Below are 27,714 nucleotides of genomic sequence, written 5' to 3'. Positions count from 1 at the left end.
ACAGACAATGTCAACATCAATAAGTTAACAGTTTGATAACATGCTAATACCAGTGCTAACTATTTCCTTTACAAAGAGAATCAAACATTTCAACAGTTTGTTCACATTTTATTCACAGAAATATAAAGTAGTATGTCAAGTACATCACTTTGTACAAAATTGCACAGACTCTTCAAAACTCAGCCAGACAACAAAATCAGTTTTAAGAAGTGTTAAGAAAATAAAAGGAAACATGATATGTGACATGAGCTCTCATCATAACAGACAGACTCCACTGAAGATATTTTATTAATAAGAATAAATCAATTTTACATAAATAAAACACGATAGGAAAAATGTCATTAACAACAGCTGAGGAATAAATACTTTTCAAAAATAGGATTCAAATTGGCACATGTACTATCAAGAACTGCCCACTCCATTCCTCTGTTAATCCCGTTTTAACTGACAGTTAAAATGTCACCACCATCAACCATACAACCACCATGCCTTCAAGGACAGAAGTCAACTGATGGTATTTGGATTCCAAATGAACAAAGTACGGCCTATGGTAGAAACATCATACAGTAATTAAGGTACTTAAGTGTTATTATGGTGGCTTAAAAGTCTGGTTTTTACTTAGCAAATCAATGCAACTGTATCACTGATAATAATAAAATGAAATAATTTAGCTATCTGATTGCTTATTTTTTATTTTCTTTACAGCCAATGTGACGTACAGTAGCAGGGAATACTTGTCTGTTCTAAATGTCTATTTGAAAATTTAGAGCAATACTCAACTTCACATTAATTTCATTCTGTCCTTTCCAGCATGGCCATGTCATCTTACTAATATTACTATATTGACTACTGTTCCAGTCCACATACTGTACCTACATTAGTTCACCTGTAGGCAGTACACAATGCTGCCACCCTTCAACAAAGCACTCAACATCAGTCTTCGGATCCCTCCGATCAAGGCTGGGTTTGGTATATTATTATATTAAGCAATTATTTCACTGTGAACTTCCCTAACAATAAGGGTTCTATAGGTCTAATAGGTTATTGATGTGATATATAGAACCAGCACCGGATGGAGGGACCTAGATAATACTAGTTACAACTGAATGACAGGATTCAAGTAAAAAATCTGTGAAGTTGCCCTTTAGCTTGACACACTTCCTCCCTCCCACGTTTCCATGTTCCGTCAATAAAACAGTGTGAACTGAACATTGTGATAATGCAGCAATATGCATGTTCTGTATGTGTTAAGCAGAAACAGACAAATAACTGATTTACCTGCATTCATTGTTTTTTGGCTGTAACGATTATGCTCCATAATGATGGGCGAACTGAGTGTGTCAATAGCCTGTTCAAGTCCAGGGTAATTGACAGGCACTAGGACCTTCAGGCTGTACACTTTAAGAAAGAAATATCTTCAAGCTAACACTAACACACCCATGATCACTGTACTGATGCTAGTGTTCTGACGGCTTTGTAGGAACAACCCTTGGGGACGGCGAGGATATCCGGGAGAGATTCAAAGCAGCTCAACAAACATTAAGGGGATGCTCTCGGGGGCTCTGAGGGGCGGTGCTGTTTCTTCAGGGTCATTTCAGCTCTTGATCCTCCAGCAGGGCGGTGACAAAGGCTCCACTCCCAGGGAATTGTGAGTAGGGGTGGACAGGAAGTGGTCTGATGAGGTGAATCAAAGCCATATGTAGAACTGACTCTCATGTTATCTCTCTTCCTGCATCTATCCTTCATCTCAGTCCATCTCATCGTTCTCTCCCACACTAGCCCACTGCTTCCCCTGTCACTCACACACCAGATTAGGGCCCTACTTCTCTCATACGCTTGACAGCTTAGACTGAAGGTTGCAAAAGTGCCTTTGGCATTACTCAACTGAACATACTGCTAAGAGACTGAGATCAATCCAATGTTCAATATCGACCTCGTTGTCATATCTGGAAAAACAACAAACAAACAAGCTGCCAAAACAGAGGAGTGATCCAGTGATTTGGACCAGTTCTGCCGGCAGCAGAGCTTCCTTCCCCTGCCACTTCTATCCCTTATATCGATCGATTAAAAATCCCTAACTTTGCCTCTCGCCCAATAAGAACCTTTGTGTAGGCCCTCGGCTGTGGCCCGATTGGCTTTAGTAGAACGAGTATTGGTTCTCCACAGCTCGGGTCCTGCGTGTTCCGTCAGTGTCATGGTAGTCCTCAGACGCACCACTAGAGGCCTCCAGCAGACGCTCTGAGCTGTTGCTCCTGCTCTGCAAGCCGCCTGCCCCTCCTCCACTGCCCGGGTCACTGCGAGAGAGAGAGGGGAGGGCAGTGGGCGAGGAGGAGGAGCTGGAGGACAGAGTAGCCTCAGGAAGTGGCCCTGCTTGATGTGTGATCCCCGGGAGGTGAAGGGACGGCTGGACCGCCTCAGTCCGGCAGCCGGCATCCCTGGGTGGGGTGAGGACTTGAGGCACGGTCACATCTGTAACAGATAGATGGGAGTTATGTGAAGAAAGATGAATGCAAACAGAAAAGAAAAATAATTCCTACTATTACAGGACACATTGTAATAATAGCATAGAAATAATCCAAACTGTGCTGACCAAGTGACCATTCGTCCCAGAGATCTGGTCGTAAAAAGGTTCTTTATAGAGCAGAATGTAAACACATGGACCTCCTTTATTATTCTTTCTCTTGGTGGGCAATAACACCAACATCACTGCTGCCAAAGACACGCCTGACCAGTGTATCAATAAAGCCTTTTACACACACTGGAGTGTGTGTGTGCGTGCATGCGTGCGTGCGTGTGTGCGTATGAAGGCTTGGGGCCTGGAAGAAACAGAGAGCTTCTTTGTGACCACCAGGGTGGGTTTGGGGCCAGAGTCTAGGCCTGCATGTAAAGCTTCTGTGGTATAATCGCCCCCTCACTCCCCCTGGCTCCCCCTGGCTCCTGCACAGGAGGGCATTCATGTCAGGAGAGCAGGGGGCGGGGTAGAGTGTGAGGCCCTCATTTATCAACTCGGCGTACACCAAAATATGGGTGCACGCCGAAATTACCGCAATTTACGGCATTTACCATTTCCGCAAAACCTTGAACTTGAACTTGTGCCAGGATAAAAATCACGTCTGGTCGGGAGCTGTCGTACGCTTTGTCCTCACCTGTTTTTCTGTCGTAGAACGGCGGAGCAGCATTGTTTGACCAGCTGAGAGGCTGCCACAGCCATCAAAACATATGTATTCACTCCTAAAATGTTAATATAAAACTGTATGTATATGTGCTACATGTAAAAAAAGAAAAAGTAAAGAAAAAAAGGAATAGGCCTACATCAACGATGTGTCCCTGCTCATCAGGGGAGCACTTATTGGTTCAGTCTTGCTCAAGGACACTTCGACACTAACTTTGGGGGAGCCCGGGTTCGAACTGGGAACATCCGGCCACTCTACCCCTGAGCCACCACCACCCCTGTTGCATAGAAGAAGCTGAGTTTGATTTGACGGGGAAGGTTCAGAGTTCCGTACGCTGGCCATGCCGTTCAGGGCCTTCCATTTTCACTAGTTTGGGTCCCAGGCTAATGTCCAATTTTTGGGGGGTCTTGAGCTAAAAGATTTGGGAACCACTGTGCTAGACTATGTATGAATTATTTTCATTAAACAACCCTGGATGCTGAATGGCTGAGACCGTATCCTTCAGTGACAATATTTACGACCAAATTGTGGGTTGTTAATTAATTCATTCAAAACAAACACAGCAACCGAAGATAACACTAAAATCTATTTAAAACCTCTTTATGGGGGCTTGTAGAAGACTGAATAAATTCCAACTCCAATATTTAATAATGCATTCGCATGTACTGTACCTGTGCTGGTGCACCGCTGTACTTGTACGTAGGAGCGCAGTGTGATGTCAGCGGAGCCCCCAGACTCCAGGGGAATCGGGTGAGCGTGGAAGTGTCTCAGCATGTCTGACACGGTGTGGAACCATAGGTGGTGCACGTGACACTGGCCATTGTCATTCACAGACAGACGCAGATGCTGGGAATGCAATGAGGAGATGGTATGTTAAAGAAAGAGTAGCCACATGGAAAGAAAGACAGAGGATTAAATTATTTATGAAGAGAGGGGGTGAAAGGACAGACACAGAATTGAAGTGAACCACAAACACAATAAATACACAAGCATAAAAACATGATCACTTATTTTCTTTTAAATATATTTTTTTATCCCATGATTTTGTAACCCATTTTTCACCCCTGTGTCAATCATCTAATGTGATCCTGGGCTCTACACACCCTCCGCCAACCTGGGGAGAGCAACGGACTTAACTCATGCTTCCTTCATGCTTGAGTGTCCAAGTTGCTCCTTTCCACCTGACGTAGCGCGTGGAAGGAGCACGTTATTCCAACCAGTTCCTTTCCCCTCCATCAGGCACCCCGGCTGGCCAGGGGGAGGCAGTTTAGAGACCAGGATTACTGCATGTTTTTGTGAGGGTACCTACCCTAGGGGACACGGGGAGAACATGCAAACTCCACACAGAAAGGCCCTTTCGCCAACCCCGCCTTCGGGCATGGGCACTGATGACGCGGAGGAGGAAACACGCCGCCAGCACCCACGGCGCCCCGAGCGGGAATCGAACCCAGGACCTTCTAGCTGTGAGGCGAAGGCACTACCAACTGTGCCACCGTGCCCCAACATGATCACTTATAACGTGTGTTCTGGTTGCCGTATTCAGAATTGGCCGGGTTATTGCATGGGTGAAACAGCCTCTCTTCCTCCCCGTTTCTTGGCCTCTCCCTCTAGTTTAGTGGGAAGAGAGGCGTCTGGTAATCAGGTTACCTCCCAGTCTGGGAGGCAGTGGCTCAGGGGTAGAGTATCCGGTAGAACGGCCGGGTGGGAAAACTGTGAGGTTCCCGGTTCGATCCTGGGTTCCACCAGAGGAGGTGTCAAAGTGTCCTTGAGCAAGACTCTGAACCCCTAATTGCTCCTGATGTGCAGGTTGGTGCCTTGCATGGTTTCCTCTGCCATCGGTGTATGAATGTGTGGGTGAATGTAATGCACAATCTATGTAAAGCGCTTTGGATAAAAGCGCTATATGAATTTACCATTAGTCTGCGTGTTTACGTGTCCCAGAGCAAGAAACCTAACAGAGTGCTCATCATGACCATCTGAGCATCCATCAGCTGGGTGAAGCTGAACTGAATTTCCACTACGGGATTAATAGAGGACCCCTTCTCACCACACCCTCTCTCCAAAACCGGTGCCTAACAATGGCTATTTGCGCTTATCACAAACATCGCCTAACAACACTGATTTGTGCACTCAGGCATGGTCATTAACCATTGTCTAACAATTTGCTGAAGGCATAATCTGCATACCCGCCAAAGACAGACAGAAATGCAACTTGAACTTTAAGATAGATAGATACATACTAGGGTTGTTCCCATTGGAAATCGGGGCCGATCACGCCATTTTCAAATGATCGGAAATGGATCGGGAGCAAAAAAACCTGATCAGGACATCCCTAATATCAATATTATATCCATATCATGATATTAGACTGGATATTGTCTGTAATTTTGGATATTGTACTGTTGTGATCTATAAAATCCCTAATACATACATACTGTACATATATACAGTATATATAGTACAGTTTTTATGTCCGTTTTCTGTTTGGTTTACTATTTCTGTCAAGTCAAGTAAAACAAATAGACACAAGCAGAGACACTGAGCACTGTCTGGATGTGCCAAATGCCAAAGACTGACACCAGAGGAGCAGTCTGCAGCTCCAACTTCCTCGACATTGCTGGCCAGCAGGAAGTGAGGTGGGGGATAGTGTTACACCAGAGGACACATGGCATGACATTACTGCATCTCTCAAGGGTGTGCTCTGCTCTGGACTGTCCAGAGTCTCACACAAGACTCTCAGCCATATGCAGTATACTAGACTCTGGACTGTCCAGAGTCTAACACAAGAATACTCTCAGCCATATGCAGCCCCCAAAGTCACAAGAACAGGTCTGATTCATCAGAACAGTGGGTTTTAGGAGGACTGATTGATCCAAACAGATAAGCTGCAATAACATCCCACTATCTCTTATTGTTGTAACCAGGTGCAAGACCCAAGACGATAGTGCTTCCCAGATGGTTGGTTTAAATTCTCTTTCTTCTCTGCTGTCTTTATAGCCTCACCTTGGCTTTGCCTTGGAAGTTGAAGGTGAGGACATACTCTCCTGGCCGCGTCTCACTTTGGCGAATTACAAACAGCCCATGGCTCCTGGCTCCGCCCGCTAGCACCAGCTGAGCTGCACGTACGCGAGACAGGGTTCCGTGGAACCATGGGTACGCTGTCAGGCTGGCATCCGCATCGGTGTCTTTTGCTCCTTCACTGCCTAGAAAAAGGCACATAAAAGGTTTAAAATAGCAGATCAACAACGCATATATTCAATCTTTTGCTCTGGCTGAATCGCTCTTCCTGTCTTTCGTAAAGTCTCACTAGTATCCGTATTGATATGTATGCATTTACTTGTGTTGGCGTTGGAGCTCTGTGCCTCTGGAGACTGGAGGAAGCGTTCTAAAGGCATGTGGGAAGGGTGCTGCGTGAAAGGTGGTTCTCTGCAGCGGACTGAGGGGGCACTGTAGTGTTCTGCTGCTGTACTGCAGGGCCTCTCGGAGGTACGGTAGATGCCTAGAAACACACAGCGATTCAAAGAGCAGTGTGTTATGACTAGTGAAACCGAAAATGAAGAACATAGACTGAAAATGAACAGAATTCTTATGAGAACAAGAAAAGACTTCCTCATTCACATGCAAAAGCTATGTAAAGTTTGTCTTCCTTCTTTCTGTACATTTTCTTATCATTATCTGTCAGGCACCCTTACCCTTGTCAGGCACCCTTACTTTAAGGTCAAGTTTTTGTTGCAAAATGCCGCCATAGACCATAGCCGTAAGCCCTTATTCTGAAGAGCCGCCATCTGATTTTGTGAACCGGAAGTAACAATCAATCATTTCCGGGGCACACAGGGAGATACTTTCGTTTTTGCCAGAAGCGATAATATGGTACTGTGAGGTCGCAGGGATTTTTTATTGAGCTAAAACGTTCTTTCTGTGTGATCACCTCAATCTGAGCTTCAATTTAGAGATAAACACCACTAACGATCGTCGTTAAGATAAATGACGTCACAACACGGAAGCAAAGCGTTGCCAGGCGACGGAGAAGCCAAGAACCGGTAAAAATGATACTAGCGATGCTGGATGCATTATAACACAAATAGCTCGTTCAATGTCGTCCTAGGCGATCTGTGACTTTTAATAAAAGTCGTTCAATGTCGTTTTTAGCAGAGAATGAGTTCATTTATATCAGGCTGCTTCTACCTGCCACAGAATAGCCCATCACCGCAGTCGCCATATAGTACCAGGTTTTGAGGTATACAGTATATAATCACTAGTGCTACTATGCATGTATAGGATGCATGTATATGTATAGGTATACAGGTTTATCTTTATATTCAGGCTACCTGAGGTTTTCTACTGCAGATTGATTACTTTATTGGCAGAAATATAATCATACAGGGTACAGTCAAACAGAAATGTAATCAGTACAGGGTACAGTCAAACACTTCCAAAGGGATCACCGAAAAAAGTCCTTGCGGTCTTGTTTCCATTCAGGTCCTGGGTATTCAATTCATAATCATGACATGAAAAATAACAACAAATTTCAAATCATCATAAAAGGTAAAAAAAACAAATATGTACAGGTTGGGGAAAAAAGAAGGGGGTTATAAGGAGGTGGGGTAGTCACTAAACTAAGGGGGGGGGGTGATCATTTCCTCTCCCTTTGGCACGCTGAAAGGTTTTGACCACTAGCTGGAACAGAATAAAATAAATAATAATAATAATAATAATAATAAAAATAATAAATAAGGCCTGGGCCGTGGCTCAGCGGTCCAGGCACCTTGGCCGGTAGTCCGAGTCTGGCAGTGTGCCGTGGGTTCGACTCCAGATTCCGATGGCCTTCACTCCCCCATCTCTCTCCCCCATTTCCTGTCAACCTACTGTCTGTCCCTCTATAAAAAATATTAAATAAAGGCGAAAGCCTTAAAAAAAGAAAGAAAAAGATACTGGAAATCTGGTTATATGTCTTGCATGATGGACAGTTTATGTTTGATGAGGACAGAAGAGAAATTGTGATCATTCTTACCCTCCGAGAGCAACTCACAGCTGCAAGAGGCCACCATGTTGCAGTCTCTGGAGGACTGGCCGTGGGGACATGACGCCAGCTCTATGTCGTCGCCACTGTCGCTGTGCGTAAACAAACGTGTCAGTTGGACCGCAAAAAAGTATACAAGTGAATGTATGCACACAGGCATGCATGCCAAAAAACACAGCCAAATGTCCTCACACGCAAATCAATACACACCAAAGCCCACAAACAACCACACAAATAATGTTTCTGTTTATGTCCTGGGCTGCAAGAACTCCCACAACCTGGGAAACTGAACTTCAAGTGGAACGTGTGTGTGTGTGTGTGTGTGTGTGTGTGTGTGTGTGTGTGTGTGTGTGTGTGTGTGTGTGTGTGTGTGTGTGTGTGTACACAGCAATGTTGTTGCGAGAGTAACCTGTCTAAAAAAACTCTTCTAACTGGATGATTAATGACTGTGTATGCTCCATTCCGCCTTCTTTCCATCTCAAGTCAACAGCAAATATTTATTTGGCGGTTTTACCCGGGGTCTATGCAGTCCTGGATGTCAGCAACCCATGAGTTCTTCTGCAGTGAGTCAATGGTTTCCAGGATGTACTCTCCCCCGTTCTCCACCTGTAGAGAGAGCCAACAACTCCAGTCACACACCGTGCTCTGTTCAAGAGGGCACACATTGAACACAGTACACTGAACAGAAGCGCTCCGGTCAAATGTTTAATGCCGACCTCTTTCTTTCAACTGAATGATGTTTATGTTTTTGCGGTGCCAGCCACTCTACATTTGACCGTGTGCTTTGTCTGTCCGTATACATATCATCACGGCATCAACAGCTGCAGCTGATTGTAACGCATAGATGGAACCAATTACACTAGTTAAGCATAAACCGGAGACACTTAAGCCACTTAAAGACATGCACACGTGTGCACAGTGCCCACATCAAATAGAGTAGTACCATCTGAATACCAGCACCCACACATCAAAGAGAGTACTCAGAGTAGTACTGTTTGATTACCAATGCACACACATCAAATAGAGTAAAAGTAAAAGGAGTCTCTCCAGCTTTTTAGTAAAAAGAAAATGCATTTTCAGGTCGGGATTAGGGATGTTAATAGTTAATAGATTCGGTTAAACTTAACAGTTAATAACTAATCAAATTAATCAAAACGTTTCTGCTTTTGCATGTAATGTGACAGTACACTTCATTTGATTCCATTTCTCATACAAAGATGCCACCTGAAAAAATATTTTCTGTTTATTAAAGAGCTGGAGTGATTGGGGATACTCCCGTTACTGAAAAAACAATCTATACTTTCTATCTATAATTGTATTGTATTTAGTCATAGCACGCCATAGTACATATGTATAGCATAGTAGTAAATATGTATAGTTTATATGTATATATAGTATTATATGTATAGTGTATGTATAGTTTCATTATATGTATGTATAGTTTCATTATATAGATATTCCACTGTTACTTTCTTAGCTTACGCATGTTTCATGATAAATGCTTTTATGTGATGTATTCCCATGCTTTTGTTCTTGCTTAAATGTAAGTCGCTCTGGATTAAGAGCGTCTGCTAAATGCCTAAATTGTAAATTGTAAATTGTAATTGTTTGTTCTATCTATCCATCCATCCATCTATACTATAGCAACGATTACTATCAGAATATAGTGTTGCTGCGCATGTGGCAGTCTGTGGAAAGCCATTTCCTGTTTCAGACTGAACAACTCCCCATGCCCCCCAGTGCCACGCATGAGTGCAGTTCTATTTGCGTTCTACCTTGAGAACAAAGGTGTTGTCTTTGTCGGGCATCTCCAGTGGCATGGTGGTCCGTACCTCCACAATGGCTGACAGGGGGATGCTGACCTTGGGCTTTGATGACTGGGTTAAGCAAACAAATACAGTTGTTACAAAACACACAATGCTACAGCAAAAAGTGGTGCCAACTTACTGTGTGTGTGTGTGTGTGTGTGTGTGTGTGTGTGTGTGTGTGTGTGTGTGTGTGTGTATGTGTGTGACGTGCTTGCGTGAGAGAGAGAGAGAGTTCTAGCTGCCCCTAATAGGCCAGTCAATCTAAGCTAAAAAGGGGCGTGACCCAAACGAAATTGCAATAGTAAAAATGCAAGGTTTTTTATGATCCCTTAGGGTTATCCAAATAACATATTAAAAATTGTGAATTTTGGATCACAGTAAATTCAGGGATTGAAAGTTATAAGGCAAAAATGTCTAATAATGCTTTAAGTAGCATTCATGATTCTGAATCCATTGCTACATCCTTAGAAACGGCCACAGCCACTTGCCCTTAATGTGCCCAATGTGCCCAAATGTGCTGACCTCATCACATTTGTGATGACGGCTATGGCCGTTTTTAGCCCAAGGAGTGTTTTTCGTGCAATAACTAGTTAAATGCTACTTAAAGCATAATTCAAATTAGACATTTTGCCTTATATAGGATGTACATGGTACTCAACTTTCAACCCCTGAATTGACCATGATCCAAAATTTATATAATTCACAATTTGTAATATGTTATTTGGATGACTCTAAGGATCATAAAAAACCTTGAATGATTACTATTGCAATTTCTTTTGGGACAAATCTTATATTGAATGGCCTATAAGTCCTGCTGCTGTGTCATAATGCAGGAAGCCAGCCAATATCACACTGCAGTGTGATCTTGGCCACAGAGGGCAGCATGTAGATTGATGTAGAGTTGTAGACCAACATTTTATGTCTCGGTCTGTCTTCCAGACACCATCCAAACTATACACTGTTAGGATTTTGTCTCTGTCGGCTGGAAACCTCACAAGTAACAAAACTGTTACTTTTTAGGTTTCCTACTCAGATGTTGATGAATTGCATATTAATAATGCGTTATGCATTATTAAGGGTAATTCAAACTGCTGAGATTTTTCTATGCAACATTCTAATTCTTAATTTGTGCTCTGTAGTGTGATATAATTAAAATAGCAGATCTACAAGATCATCACAGTGAGCTTGTAGATGATAGTATAGTAGTATACTATACTATACTATACTATACAAGTAAGACGCGAGAACGTGGGAAGCGAACGCAGATCGTAAATTGCAATAACAATTAGAATAAATTACGAAAGTGTGTGGTACTGTGAAATTTAAGCAGCAGTAAAGATTGACACTATTATTTTTATGTTGGGCTAGTATCGACACACATACAATTTTGGCCAGCTCTTTTTTAAAGTTTTTTATTTATTTTTTTAATTTTATGTAAGTTTGTTTTTAAGTTAAGTTTTTTTATGTAAGTTTTTTTTTCTCCATTTTTTAAGTTAAGTTTTTTTAAGTTAAGGTGTGTGTGTGTGTGTGTGTGTGTGTGTGTGTGTGATACAGCGGTGTAACAGCGGGACAGACAGACACACAGACAGACAGACACACACAGAGACATGATCTGCAGGGTCTCATAGTTAGTGCTCATTGCGTTCGCAACAAGTATAAATCAGGCTTTAAACGGTTTCGTCTCATCATAAATCTTTTGGTCTGAATAGGCTGTACGTGTATCATCTATATAGGCCTGATCACAATTATTTGAGATAATCTCAATTATTTTGCATAATCTTCATAATCATTTCCTTGATCAATAAGTCCACAGCGCCTATTTCCACGATTTATTTATATTATGTTGTAAGTCTTATAGTTATTAAATACTGTATATGTTTGTCACTTTGTTAAGTTCTTTGTCATATGTGCCCTGTGTAACTTTTGTTTACGAAGCCTAATTTTTACTTATGTGTAAGTAAAGCACCACTCACTTCAGACGGGTCTGATTTTCTGTATCAAGCCTACTCATCAGTGACTTTTTGTGTGGTGTGTGCCTGCGTGCTAATGTCCAAACCTTAGGTGGAACATAGAACTCCAGCAGAAACTGTTCTCCTCCATCCTCCCTCTTTGACTTCCGAAGCAGCAGACGACACTTCTGCCACTGTGCGTTGCCCATACAGCTGGTGTCGTCAGCCACCATGTACCTCAGAGCACCTTCCCTTTGGATCTCCAGTAGCTCAGCCTTGTGGCCCTGGCACCCCCTGGGGAGACGGAGCTTCTGAGACCACTTCTCAGCCCCTGGCTCACTGCCTGCTCCGCCTGTCGCACCTCCTCCTCCGTTAGCCTTCCTTGCTCCGGGTGGAGCGTCGGGTTCGGGGGAGGCCCGTCGGTGCCAGATCTCCTTCACACCGTCCACCACGCACAGACTCATGTTCCTGAGGGAGAAGCCCTTCTTGAAGCGAGCCTTCGGGTGGCTCACAGACACGTCCTCGGAACTACGTGATTGGCCAAGGGCAGACACCTTGTGTGGAGGTTGAGGGCCTCGGGAAGAGGCGGTGCCACGCCCTCCTCCTTCTATCCCCCCTCCGCCGCTATCCATGCTGTCCAGGGACTCGCTGGAGGCCCCGGCGTCCTTGCGTCGTTGGTAGAGGTCGTGGCCGTAGGACAGCGGGCAGCCCTGGATGCCCAGGAAAGGAACAATGCTGTACTTGGGCGGCACGCTGGAGCCGTTCTCCCCCGGTGAGCCGGCCTGGTTCTCTCTGGCCTGGGCCAGAGCCGCTGTGAAACACTCTAGGAAGTGCTGGGCAAAGTGCTGAGAGAAGCTGACGTCGGCGCCGGGTGAGTCGTAGCATGGGTTCTCTGTCAGGAAGCGCTGGAACTTGTGGGCAAAGTCTGCAGCGGAGGCTCGGGCATGGAGCTCGCAGAACTCTCGCCAGTCAGGCAGCGGGCATGAAGAGGAGAGCTCCGGACTGCCAGGCACCACCGCTCCGTTCATCACTGGGCCATGCCAACCCGCCAGGGAGAGGCTGGAGGGAGGGGGAGGTTGTTGTTAGTTTGAATACCAAACAAAGCAAAACAAAGAATGGGTATAGAATGAAAAGAGTAAATGATAGCTACAGCACATATGTTGACACTGAAACAGACATCCCAATTAGGGTTGCAACTATCGACTGTTTTCTTTTTCTTTTTTTTTTTTTCTTTTTAAAGATATTTTTTTGCGGCTTACGCCTTTTATTGATTTTTGAAGGGACAGACAGTAGGCTGACAGGAAACGGGAGAGAGATGGGGGGATGACATGCAGTAAAGGCCGTGTCGGGTCCGGGAGTCGAACCCGCGGCACACTGCGACTGGATTACCAGTCCGGTGCCCAGACCGTTACGCTATGGCCTGGGCCGACTGTTTTCTTATTATATATTTTACCCCACACAGTAACTGTCTGTCCCTATGTTTGCGTACGTGTCCGAACACGGAAAGCTGCAACATGATAACTATGTCATTTTTTTTTAACAATATATTTATTGCATTTCTTTTTTTTGACAAACGGACAATGCAACAAAAAAATACATAATACAGACAATACAATTACTTAAAATGAAAAACAAAACAAAAACAAAAACAAAACATACAATACATACATATATAAATACAGTATAATAAAATAAGGGCACTTAGAATGGTAACAACAACAGAGTCCTTATGGCCACAAGACCAAACAGCTGCAGAGAATACAATTACACATTTTCAGTTTCCACCATTAAATAAGATAAATCATTAACCGTAATATATATTGGATAAACCGTCCCCATATCTTATCAAACATCTTCTGTTTATTCTTCAAAGTATAAGTGATTCTTTCCAGAGGAAGACACAATGATAACACCCTAAACCACTGAGCAATACTGGGTTTGCCTATCTTTTTCCACGATAAGACTATAGCCCTTTTGGCTTGTAGTAAACATAAATCTATAAATCTTTGTTCGCTACTCTGAATCTTATGGCCAGGTGGGTAAAGACCTAATAGAAACAGTTTTGGGTCAAGCTCAATGTCTATCGACAATATCTTCTCAATCTCCCTCCTCACTTCTTCCCAGAATTCTTTCACTCTTTACCACATCTGATACAAGTATCTGGAATATCTGCACTAAATTTATTAAATTTCTCTGGAGTGATATAAACCCTCATCAGCCAATTATATTGCAACAGTTTTAACAGAGTGTTACCCGTCTGGGATTGAGCATCCATACAGGCTGAGCTCCACTCTTCCAATGTCAATTCCTCTTGTAGATCAGCCTTCCATGCATTATATTTGGATTCAGAGGATTCAGGAGAGAATTCTACTAAGATAGAGTATAAATCAGAAATGATGCCCCTATTAAAGGGGTTTCTGATAAGCTCTTTTTCTATTATTGACAGGGGAGGGAGTGTCAGAGAATTCAACTATGTCATTTCTTGACCGTTTCAGACGTGGGAAGGCTCTCCGGAACCGGGCCGGCCCCCTGGGTTCCTGGGGGTCTGGATGTTCCCCCACACGGCCATACGTTGTTCTCCAAAAAAAATCTCCAAACATAATCAAAGTTCAGTACAGTACAAGGCACAGTACACTACAATACAGTACAGAGCACAGTACAGTACACTACAGTAACTATAACAATAAAGGTATAGTTGCACCGCTCAGTTCACACAGATGTGATTTTTTTTATTAAAATAAATAAATAGCAGAAGCTAACTATGTGTCGCATCACGACAAAGCTTTAAATGGCAATAATGACATACCAAAAATGGAAGTGATCATTAATGAATTATTTTAATTAATTAATGAATTATCAACTAGCTTTTATAATCAATTAAATTGATACATTTGATTAACTGTTGCCCCCTAATCCCAATAGATAGACCATTCTCACTGTAGCCATGCTGACAGGTAAACACAGCTGAAGATGATATAGCATTAATGGGTACACAGGTATCTTTATAAACGTAGCCTTCACTGGGTTCAATTGGTGGTGGTCGCCCACACGCAAATGTGTTCCTGGCCCATAAAAACGAATCTTAAAAAAAACCTTGGCCACAGTGTAGATGTTTAAAAACTCTGTTTATGCGGAAAAAAACTGAGGTTTTGGCTGGTTTGGACACTTAGCTACGTTGTCGTGTGGATGGAGAGATTTTTCTAAATGAGATTTTCAAAAAAGAAAAAGAAAAAGCTTAACTAAGTTTATAAGAAATAACCATGTACATGTATACGAACTAAGCCTAGTAATCTCCTAATAAACCTAGTAATCTCCTAACTTCATGATACCAGATGATGGTCCCTTTGACGAGTGCTTACAGTTCGCACCGCAAAAGGAATAGAGGCATGGCTCTTACACCTAAACAGACCCCCACAGCCGTCTTGAGTGACAGGCACGCTAGCCACACAGTGCTGCTGTTACAGAAATGTATACAGCCAGCAGAATGATTACCATCACATCAGCCAAAACTGTGTCATCACATCATCACTGTGTCATATCATATACATGTTCGATACATAACACAGATATGTCAACTATGTTGGAACCCCAACAGTTTGCAAAGTTTGCTAAGGGGATGTTTAATCACTTTGACGCATTTCCATTGGGGTCCAACTTCCATTCATATGAGGAAATCATCCAGAAGAGAAAGGCATATAATAACAGTTCGTTAAAATGTGATCTATAATATACTGTATAGGCAGCAGCATGTCTGTCACTCAAGACGCCCTTGGGGGTGTGTTTACATGCAAGGGCCACGCCTCCATTCCAAGCACTTGGATCAAGTGAATTCTTGAACTTGGACTTCACACATATAGCTGTAATTGTGTGATGGTGTCACTTCTGCGTTGCTGTTCTTCTGAATAGCCTACTGAGTGCCAGTGGTGTTGTTTTTTTGCCCATTTGAATAAAGACAACAGTTGCGTTCCTGTTCCTATTCCTCCTCCTCCTCCTCCTCCTCCTCCTCCTCCTCCTCTCACGCGAACGCACTCATCCTTCCATTTGTCTATTCCCCTGTGTGTGTATGACTCAGTGCTCTGTCCGGCCTCCCGAAGAGGTGCCAAACCACATCACATCGTTGATAAAACGCTCTCGCTCTCTCTTTTCTCTGTGTCTGTCTGTCTGTCTGAACTGTGGCATGGAGCCAACATCTTACACAAACTACTATCCAAATCATACAACCAACCACAATGTCAACACCACCATCCAACCACAGTTTTCATTCACTCTTTCTCTGCAAGATTACAGATATCTGCGGTAGTCAAAATAACGAATAAGATTTGTTTTATTATTATTTTGTTTGGCAGCTGGTCAGGTGGAGACGCCCAGCCCTCATTAAGCCGGGACAGCTTATTGTCAGAGCAACCAGCTTCTGCTACATAACTCATAACATAACCATAAATATTTACAATGCATGCATGCAAGTTCCTGAAGCATTACAGTGGATTGCAAATGTTTTCACTTCCTAGTGGGAAGCAAAGTTTCAAGGTTTCTCTCTCTTCATTTCTGTCTTTCCCCCTTCATCTCCCCCTGGTGTTAAGAGAACACAAAGATCTGAATCCAATGAGATGCCAAGCCAGGGTAAAAAGATGTGATATACCCAGAAGTCACAGCTGTTTGAAGGATCATCTGTCAATCTCAGGAGAGATGCATTATCATGCTGAATACACACCGCAAGGCAGCCCTCACATCTAGAGTTCGGCCTCTACGCACACTTGCATTGCACTGCCGATCCAACCAATATGCCCATATATGGAGATCTCAAGTATACACACACTGGGGGTCTATAAATTATATACACGTGTGTATATAATTTATATACACAGCTTATATCCTTATATTGGCTTAAGGGAGGGCAGGCAGGCGGGCGGACCTCTGACATTACCGTCATGTCACCATGCCTCAGTCATAACCACATAAGTATAGTTACCAATGCACCTGGAGTGTATTGTCTAACCTCAATGTATCGTGGCATCAGGCACAAACAAATCAGTCAGCTCCATATGGGCACAAAAGCGGCATGCCCAAATATGGTCATGACTCATGCCAACACTGACGACATCAGGGACAGGGATCTCTATTTATGGCCATTAAAGGGACAATACTTCCTCTGAGACATACAAAAAACACAAGATGAACGTGGGGTTGAAAAGGAGGTCTGAACTCTGAAGCACGCAAAATGTTAACAGAAATCGCTTCTTTACCTGCCCATACGTCCCACAGGATGTGGAGCTAGGATCCATAGTGTCAATATTAGGGTGATTTTAGCTGTGTCAACTATTGCTAAAACTATTGCACCACTCAGTTGGTTTACTTCTCTCTATGGGGTCAAGCTTGGCGTAGCACCATCAGGTCCATTAACACTTTGCTGTGTAAGGTGAATGTTAACATTGTGTTGTTTTCCCTCACGTTCACCTCCAGGCTGAGTCATAGTCCGATGGAGCCTCTTTCATAAGCTATCATCAGAGAACAGAAATACGCCTCATTAAAGTTTCAGCAACGGGCAGCCACGACGGCAGAGAGAAAGCCCTGCCTGGAAGGTCGGATTTGTGAACGAATGGGTTTCCTGCCCCCACAGATACTCTGAAGGAGATCCATTCCCACTTAGTGCCAGCAGGAACCAGTTTACATGAACCATTTTTCAACAACATTGCTGGAAAAGTAAATGTAGCTCCTCATGCAAAATACATGTGTTAATAAATAATACTGTGACTTATTCATGCATCCATAAAATACATCTGGTCATTCATTCAACCAACCGACCAAATTTTATCATTAAGTTGACATTCCCAATTCCCATGCGTCACAACAATTCCCAATTAATCCCATGCGTCTGTCGTGTGCTGTGAGTCAGTCAATACCCTTTTAGCTATTTAAAAACCTGCTCTGGAGCTATCTTTCCACACAATCAGCAGAAAAAACAACATGCAACGAGATGCATTTCTCGAGCTGCTGCCCTTCCGCTAAGAAGAGGATGTGCCTTTCTCAAGGATACTGAATGACTGTACACAACTGCCTGCACACGCACACACACACCCAAACACTCAGACGCACACGCACGCACAAAGTCAGCATGAAACACAAGCCATTAGAAGTGGACAGGATTGGGTGTTTCATTTTTTGGAGGCTCAGTACACTGCAACCTCTTCTGCGCTGTGAATCAGGACAGAGGGGATCGCCAGACACAATGGCAATGATATTAAAAGGGAGAAGGAGGATATGTGTGTGAATATGGGTGAATGTGTAGGAGCAGCAAGCTTGTTAAAGTAAGGAACAAAGAGTGAGGAGAGGAATCATGATACAGCAAGAGGGGATAGAGAGGGTCGTGTTTTTGCTCCCTGGACCAGCTGCTAAAACAATCACTGCGTGCGTGTGTGTGTGTGTGTGTGTGTGTGCGTGCGTAGGTGGAGGAACTAAAAGGGGATGTATGTATACAGGAGTGGAGACACTCCAGTAGCCCACCATGTGGGTGGGGGCACCATACAGATCCACAAATACCTATAAGTAAAAGGACGAAGGAGTAATGCTGCAGACAGCCTCTGAAGGTACATTCTGACTGACACACCTCATCCAGAAAAAAGGTTTTAGGGACTAGCTGAATATCAGATGAACGATTTGTATTTCAACAAGTGTATAATAATTTAGCAATTTGTAGTTCGATAAAGTATAATTTTGCCTTTATTCCCCATTTCCCCTTCCTTTTCACTATCTGTTATTGTTGTATACATTTACCACAAGTCCCCCCCCCCCCTCCCAGGGGAGCAGGGCTGATATCTCTGTCAGATGGCTGGGAGATCTGTCTGTAACAGTAAACTGACCGGAGATGAAAGGAAAGAGACATTATGTAGGGAGAACCAATCAACTGCAACCTGCAAAACACACTCCTTGCATACTTCATAGAGTCCGCTCAGGGCTAGATTATACTTTGTCAAAGTGACGTATTTCTGCAGTTGGAAAAACAGAACTTTTGTTGCACCAACCAGTATAATAAATTAGCCTTTACAGGATTGGACAGTACAAGCTGTCCAGTATTTATGGTTGATTATATCTCTATATATGAGTCATAATATGGTACCAATGAAATAATTATATTATAGCCACCACACTTGAGTGTAGGTACAATGAGATTTTCAGAGCGTATATGCAATGCTCCTTAACATAGATTTTTGTTAGTGAAATATGCTACTGAAACACACACACACACACACACACACACACACACACACACACACACACACACACACACACACACACACACACTAGCCTACTACTGTAGGCTACACACTGTGAGGCATATTGGCTAATGAGAATGATTGGCGATGTTGTGCTCCCACCCTAGGGAGTTTAGGACCAGCCATGCATTCTAAGATTAGCCTCCCTGTTCCAGACATGTGTACAGCTGCATACAGTAGGCTAGTCGCTAGTACAACCACTACCTACAACACCGCCTATTACACAGTCTTTAAAATCCTAAATTAGAATCCAACAATGCAATTATTTTTCACACGATTCAAATGGTTTCAGTAGTTTAAGGACATTAAATGACACGTAAAGCATTGACTCTGCAACACAGCCTGCTATCTGACTGAGGCAAAGATAAAGATTACGAGTGGAATGCTTGCATGTACGCGCGCACACACACACTCACTCTCACACACTCTCTCACCCACACACTCTCTCTCTCTCATGTGTGCATATGGCTCACACATGTTCAGGCATTATTACCACACAATATATATACCACAGCATAATTAAACATTATTTGTGTCATGGACAAGATCAGGACTGTAAGGGACAAACAATTTGTTCAAAACAAAACTACTCTATAGCTTTGCTGTCATAAATGATCCACATATAAAACATAGGGTTTTATTCACTGGTATAAAGGCCATTTAAGAACTTGCTTGAGAAAGCAATTCAATCCTTAGATTGGATGGCACAGTTACATGATTATCACCATGACATTTTTGTTGGGTCTGTACTGTAAGTACACTGAATTATGACAGAGGGGTAGACCAGAAAGAAACTGATGGAATTAGATGGGGAAGAAGCAACAGCAGAAGGCTGGACAAGGAATAAGAGGTGAAAGTAACCCCCCTCCCTTCTCCTCTCTCACCGGCAAAGACATACTGTAGATATACTGACCTTTGACTTGACCACTGACAGCCTCGTCTCCACTGTCTTTCCTTAGCAACAGACAATGCTCTTTGTCTTTGGTATACTGTACCAGTTCCAAATGTGAAATAAACATCACGAACATCGATATGATAACGAAAGATCTGTCTCAAAAAGGTGCCGAGATGTGTACAAGACAAGAGGACATATTCAAGGGTAACTGATAAGTAGCCCATGGCTGCCCGTGTATAGAGACAGACAGATGCCAGCAGTGATAGGAATCCAGACATGATGAAAATGGGCATTCCTGAATCATGACGACTCTACCCCTCGACCATGAGTCATATTTTAAACCCATCATACAAATGCAAGCGACACACACACACACACACACACACACACACATACACACACACACTACATCTAGCCACCTGACTCTTACCCAGTAATGTAGGTCTAGATTTGATTACATGCATAAAACACACTGTCTACTCGCTCAGGCAAACAGCGATAATGTAAATATTGAGCGAGGTTAGGCAGGCTCCCATATGGCTGCCAGTGATAAAGATGAAGCGCGTGGGAGATGCACATTCCACGACTCAGTTCCATTTCCTGTCTCTTACACACTAATTAATTTTACAGATGACCATGGATAAAGCTACTGAACGTGTCAAATATAAAGGCCTCCTGAAAATAGAGCAACGGAATTGATGGTTTGTTGATGACCTCGATTAGTAAATGAACGTCAATATTCTACTGTAGGTTAGCCTGGACTCTAGTTAGCTAATACTGAAGACATTCTTTATTCAAACTGTTCATTGTTCAAACTGAAATCTATGCAGTTTAATGCATAGATAATGCCAACCATCACTCTCCTCTGCTGACAGTTGACATTGTGTTTAACCCTGGTCCAGTGCATTAGTGAGAACTCGCTAACACACTGGACCAGCTGGGCTGCATCGGCAAATCGCAAATGACCCTATCATTCGTGCCCAAATATGTTTACAACGAACATATTAGATTTTATAGATAAAGTCATGGATAAAGTCAATAACATGTTATTAATGACTGTATATAGTCTTGGCCTGTGTGCGGCCAAGCCTATAACAGTAGGCCTATATGAACATTGTATAAATTCATGAATGGGAAACAGCAGCAGCCTCCTATATGGTGAATGGCTCATGCTCCTCTGCTGTTGCGGACACAAGAATGGATCGAGCAAATGAAATGAATGAGGCCGCATGCAGCCGCACAAACTAAGCAACGAACGACACACGCAAAACCCATACGAAACAGCGTACTTTCTACGACCTGATCTGGTGTATTATATAGGTAGTCCTATTGACCACCAGACTTAACCCCTCCTCAGGGCCTCAATGCTATTACATGGATTATCGGGAAAGCCCCTTACCGCGACCCCCAATCCTGGCAGGCGTAGCTTCCAAGAGCATCTTTCAGCATAACCAACGAATCCGTCTTCCCTGCCTTCAACGCTCAGCCTAATAGGCCTACGGTGATCCAGTTATAGGCTAGGCTGATCGGACAATATCGTCGTCGTCCTTATTTATGCCCACTTTTTGGGCATATTCGTGCGTTTTCGCACCGACTAGTCAATCGGGATGGAGACCAAAACACGGCAGCTTTCCTTCAGCACCAACCTGGAGGCTGCGAACGAGGCAAGGCTTGTTGTTATCCCTACCTAAATGACGATGCTTGTGTTTACCAGCACCAATCACGTTCATACCAACTCAATTTGCTTGTAAATAGGCACAAGTCTGGGAAAACACAGACATAGTTTAGGCTACACACACCAAAACAATAAAGAAATAAAATGCAGCAGGCAGCTCTCACCTCAGTACAGCATTCCTTGCATGATGATGATGTCGGTGAGACGACTGGCTTTGCTTTTGTCTTTTGATATACTGGCTATTCAAGATAACAGTAGCCTACTCCAATGTGTTATTTCTTGTTATCCAGATGATTGCTGCTGGTCTCCATCTCCCTGCTCGACGAACTCGCGCTGCTGCACCGTTGGCTTGGCAGGCTGTGTGCTTCCACGGACACTTCCCCTTCTTTGGGGGGGCGGCGCGGCCGTGTGCGTGTGCGTGTGCGTGTGCGTGTGTGTGTGTGTGTGTGTGTGTGTGTGTGTGTGTGTGTGTGTGTGCGCGCGCGCGTGCGTGCGTGTGTGTGTGTGTGTGTGTGTGATCTATTTAACAGCCACCGCCGATTCCCCTTAAAGGGACATTTCACCGCTGAAAGAAACTGCAGTCACTTAATATTAATAGTATTTGTAGTACCACAATTTGAAAATTGCACCCTATGGCCAGAAAAATAATGACGTCTGTGTGTTTGACAAGGATTGACTGGATTGCTGAATAACCTACAATGCTCGAGGCTGCATGGAGATGTGACTTTGTAGTCCAGGAAGGAAGCAAGTAAGCCTGGGACCGAGGCTAGGAAGGAAGTGAGTCCACAGATTTTTGGTCATGTCATGAACATGGCGTTGCAAAAGGGGTGAAGTGGCCCTTTAAAGGAGCCGCTCCGGATGCCACGGTATGCTTATATCTGTTCTTTTTGGCAAAGGTGTAAGATTTTGTCGCCACACTTGCTGAGATGAGCAAAAGTTGCCTACGATAATAGTAATCAAGTCATGGTACGTGGCTATAACTCGTGGTTAAACTGATAAGAACTGAAGTGAACTGAATTCTATAAATCTTATTCGCCATCATGTTCTCCTTGTTGGGAGACCATCGTGATCTTATGCTGTACTGTACAGTACTGTAAGTGTACAGTACAGTACTGTTGTGATTTTCTCCCCGGTATATACTGACATTTATCTGAAAAATCTTTTTTGTGGTCTTGACTGGGCGTGTTCCTTTGGGTCTGGAAGTTTCTGGGACCCCCCGGCGACGCCCACACGGAGTTGCACCACTTACTTCATGGGTGTGATTTTTACTAAATATCTTAATAGCCTTGGTGCTTTTTACACTGCTGATGGACATTCTTCCATCTTGGACACATGGAATCCAAATGTTTTTTTCCATCTGCGCCCACTGTATTTATAGTGGCCACATGTCACGTCATCAATGTTTTTTTGCCCTAAACAAACATTAAAAGTCCATAGACTTGGCTGACATTCAATGCATCATAAGTGCTCTAAACCAGGGGTTCCCAACCTTTTGATTCCCACGGACCGGCTTGACAGTGGTTATTTTACAACAATATACAATAATGTCTTTCTAATACTAAATAGCTTACAACACAAGTCTCATATAGGCACAAAAGGGGCCAGGTCCATATATGGCCATATACTGTACTATTGATATGCAGAATCTCCATTTATGCCCATAAAAGGACTGACAATCAGTCATATGGCGGTGCCACGTACACTCTAGAGGTCACGGAGCGGCCTGAACTTCTAGTGTCTTACAATTACATCACTCAGGGACAGGGTTACAAACATACCAAACACAACACAATCACAGGGCCTACAGTGTACATTCATGTGGAGGCGGCAGCTGCATGGTCACTACAGTAACATCATTGACTGACTGCTGAATGAACTAGCAGGAATCTTGCGTTTTCATAATAATTGTTCTTTCAGAACAACAAACTAGAAGTGCGATTGGTTCAGTGACCTCTCACTCCCCGAGGCTTTTTGTGCAATCCTTTAAGCATCATTGTAAAATCATTGTTAATCAGAGTGGTACAACACAAGGGTTAGGGTTAGTCCCCCCCCAGTTATTCTTCATAGCTATTAGAATGCTATAAATGTTACTGTGTTAGAATGAGTTGTGTTGATTTTATATGATTGACTCCATTTTGATTTTGAACACTATATAGATATGATATTCCTTTATTATTATTTTATCTCTTAATTGTTTTTGCGTTTGCATACAAGACATTCTTCTTAAACCCAACCTACCCTGCCCCACTATTTCACCCTTATCATTTCTACCATTTCCACCCTTGTATTGTCTTGGGTATATGCAAAGTAATGTATCTGATGTAGGCCTATTCTGTTTCTGTAATATGATTTTTTTGTTTACATTAGTAATGTTTGGAGTAAATCACCTAGTCCTAGTATACCTACCGGTATGCTATACAGGCTTATCAAACTCTTTAAGAAAGTTTGTGAATTTAAGCTAATCTTATTCACATGCTTGAATTAACCCCTGATAAGTTCTCGGATCTAATGATAGACATTAATCAGGTTATGATTTCTATGCAACAATCTTATTTAAACAGCTGAGCTTAGGGAGTTATATGCAGGGAGTGATTATAAAGACACAATTACATGGTTACGGCGTGTGTTGTTTATCATTGCTTAACAAGCTTTCTCATGTTTCTCTGTGATGTTTACGATTCTCTAATCTTTTCTCTTCTCTAATCTTTTCTGAGAGGATTGGCTCTGGCTATATGATGTAGTGAAAGACTAAATATACCTGTTAAGACTAAGAGTTAGGGCAGGTGGTATAAAATGGAGACAAGCTGCTCTGGAAAGTAAGAACATAACAAGAGCATTCCCGATCATCAGGGGCGGATTAACCCGTCGTTGTGCCCTGTGCTACAACCCGCTGTGTTATATTGTTCTATTCAGACTTGCAATAGACTAGAGCTGGGGCCAGTTCATTTTAAAAAGTCATGTGCTGCATGGGTGAAGGCTACCCGTCTCTCATTCTGTTCAGAGTATTGATCCTCAGACACTTCCTGCCGGAAGGATGAATCAACAAGAGCCCCCAGGGGGATGGGAGCCCGGAGCCGCGCCAAACTCCTGTTCACCCCCCAGGGGGATGGGAGCCGCTACTCCAACTTAAATTCCAAAAACATAACAAAACGCACAAAAGATGGTCTTATTGGCGGTGGGCATCATTATAGGCGGTGGGTATCATTGATCAGGAGGACTTGAGATTTGGCCACATATAGACTGTAGCGGTGAGAGGGCAGTGGGCGGAGGGATGAAACGGAGATGGAGATAGGCTGGCTTTTGAGTTGATTTCCTATGAACCTAAAGTGGTTGAAATGGAGATTAGTCTCCTGGGGGTTGTTTTGAGGATGTTTGAGAATCAATGTATCAGCAGGAACATGCGACAAAGTTAACCTTTAATAAGCACCTCACTGTATCCTTACCATGCAGTACTATGAACTTGCTCTGAACTCAGTAGAATCTGCACCTGGCTCACTGACAAACTATCCTTACCATACTCTAAGATCCTTACACCTGGGAAAAACTGAATCCATTCTCTTCGGATCAAATAGTAATCTTAGCAAGGCAGATGGCTTCTTGGTTAGCGTGGGTGACAATATTATCACACTAAAAGATGCAATTACCTACCTAGGTTCCATCCTGGAGGCTAATCTTGCCGGTGATAAAATGGCCACCAACGTAATCAAAAAAGTAAATCAAAGAACAAGATTAAGAGCCCTCGTACAAGGTTTCTTCGACTATGCATGCACCTCTTGGTACCACGTAGCACCTCAAAGGCCCTTAAAACAAGGCTACAGACCTCCCAAAACATGGGTGTTAGAAGTAATCTATTCTACTGAACAGTGGACATGACACTGTCGCAGGGACTTACCGGTACCCTCAATCCAACCCTTGATGCAGAGTGTCAAGCAAGGAGGCATTGTGTGCCATTTCATAGTCTTCGGTTTGACTCGGCCGGGGTTTGAACCTGCTACTTACCAGTCTGAAGTCAGACAGACACTCTAACCTCAAGGCCACTGAGCAACTTACAATGGTGTCTCTCTGAAAATTAATAATTTCCACTTAAATATCTTTGTGGGGTGACATTAAATGATGAAGTACGTTTAGTGACTTAAGTGTGTGTCTCGTGCACGCGTGCGTGTGTGTGTGTGTGTGTTTTGTGCAACCCCTGTACCTGATGATTGAACTCCCTGGACAGAGCTGGCAAGAAAACTGTGCAAGATATTTATGATGATGTTATCTGAGCCCCCCTGGGGCAGGGCCCAAAATAGAACTGCATCAGCATCACTGTAAACAACACATGGGGCCGGCCCAGTGGGGACAGATACAGTGTTTGAATGCAAACAAATGTGAGTTGACAAAGTAAACTCAAATGATAATTATTTATATATTAGACACCACAAGGAAGATACATGTGCATATCTAATTACCAAAGAATCAGCTTAATTCACAAATAACTTTTGAGTGCAGCCAAGCCTGACACTTGTGAATGAATATATCCATGATGCAGAATGGCACTCACCTCCCATCACCTTTTCTCAGAGTGACACACACACATACAGAGACAGACAAGGATGGTGCGTCTCTCCGTCTCCAAGAGGGGTGGGTGTGGTAGGCAGCAGCAGCATATGCAGGGGGGCTCTTGGGAAGGGGTAGAGGTGCACTGTGTTTCCATGAGGAATCTGGATTGGCTGAGCTGGAATCACATGTTTGACTGATTCAACCAGACACTGTCAGAGCGAATCAGAGTGCAGGAAAGCATCCAGTATATAGAGCCACCTGACAGAGGAAGTCTGTTTCCATGGAAACATCCCAGCGAGCACAGCGAATGCAGACAGAATGGAGGGGTGGAGTGTGTGAGGGCAGAGGCAGACAGAATGGAGGGATGGAGTGTGTGAGGGCAGGGGCAGACAGAATGGAGGGGTGGAGAGTGTGAGGGCAGGGGCAGACAGAATGGAGGGGTGGAGTGTGTGAGGGCAGAGGCAGACAGAATGGAGGGGTGGAGTGTGTGAGGGCAGAGGCAGACAGAATGGAGGGGTGGAGTGTGTGAGGGCAGAGGCAGACAGAATGGAGGGGTGGAGTGTGTGAGGGCAGAGGCAGACAGAATGGAGGGGTGGAGTGTGTGAGGGCAGGGGCAGACAGAATGGAGGGGTGGAGAGTGTGAGGGCAGGGGCAGACAGAATGGAGGGGTGGAGTGTGTGAAGGCAGAGGCAGACACACTTCTAAAGGGAACTGGAGAGCAGAACATTATGATTTTGACACACACACACACACACACACACAACCTTATGAGCTGAGGTGCTTAGCAACACAAAGGAAGAGGAAGAGATCTTGAATGGGGGTTTAGTTCAGTGAATGAATGAGACTGAACATACTGTGGGAAATTCATGATGCTTCTGAATGGGAAGGACGTATGGAGACATTCTTGTCTGCCAAATTCACGCAGCCTTAATCTTAACAGGATTCATATAGAAGAGCTTTACATAACTCTTCTCTTAACAAAGGCACAGAAGCTCCATTGAAAAACAACCAGTCTCTCATTTCATTCATTCAGCAAAAGTAATCTGCATGAATGATTCCAGCAGCCTGTATTGCCAGTCTGTGATTATGTTGAAGATTGACTCAGTAGAGCATCAGCTGCAGTGCGTGGGGAAGACTGGTTAACATCCTTCATAGCTCGTAACATAAGCACATTTTTAAATATATATATATATATATATATAACTTTATACTCACTTATATTTTTCTATTCATTCTTGCATTACATACTCATTTATATTTTTCAATTCATTCTTTCTTTGTTTCTTTTTTTTTAACATTACATGATTGACATTGGCATGACTGCTGATTGGCTATAGTATGCTCCAAAATGACTCAATAAATCATTGAGTCATCATCATTG

At 43.4% G+C, this 27,714-nt stretch overlaps 1 protein-coding gene across 4 annotated transcripts; it reads right to left on the bottom strand.

Annotated features, from left to right (window-relative positions):
• Positions 1–95: 95 nt before the first annotated feature.
• On the bottom strand, positions 96–26,724 carry sh2b2 (SH2B adaptor protein 2). 4 transcript variants are annotated; one of them, XM_083773969.1, is made up of 10 exons: positions 26,335–26,724; positions 25,987–26,099; positions 12,058–13,009; positions 9,969–10,070; positions 8,708–8,799; positions 8,185–8,285; positions 6,511–6,672; positions 6,177–6,376; positions 3,845–4,019; positions 96–2,469 (listed from the first exon to the last, which is right to left on the bottom strand). In XM_083773969.1, the coding sequence occupies exons 3-10, from the start codon at positions 12,976–12,978 to the stop codon at positions 2,138–2,140; spliced, it is 2,085 nt and encodes a 694-aa protein (XP_083630095.1). In that variant the 5' UTR covers positions 12,979–13,009; positions 25,987–26,099; positions 26,335–26,724; the 3' UTR covers positions 96–2,137. The 4 variants fall into 4 exon arrangements, with proteins under 4 accessions (XP_083630095.1, XP_083630096.1, XP_083630094.1 ...); XM_083773970.1 differs by lacking the exon at positions 25,987–26,099 and having other exon boundaries at positions 26,335–26,350; XM_083773968.1 differs by lacking the exons at positions 25,987–26,099; positions 26,335–26,724 and adding an exon at positions 21,956–22,135.
• Between the last annotated feature and the right edge of the window lie 990 nt (positions 26,725–27,714).

The sequence above is a fragment of the Protomyctophum parallelum genome, assembly GCF_964188405.1.
Source record: "Protomyctophum parallelum genome assembly, chromosome: 9".
Lineage (NCBI taxonomy): Eukaryota > Metazoa > Chordata > Actinopteri > Myctophiformes > Myctophidae > Protomyctophum > Protomyctophum parallelum.
Note: the sequence above shows the minus strand (reverse complement) of the source record. Positions and strands in the feature narration are given on the sequence as shown.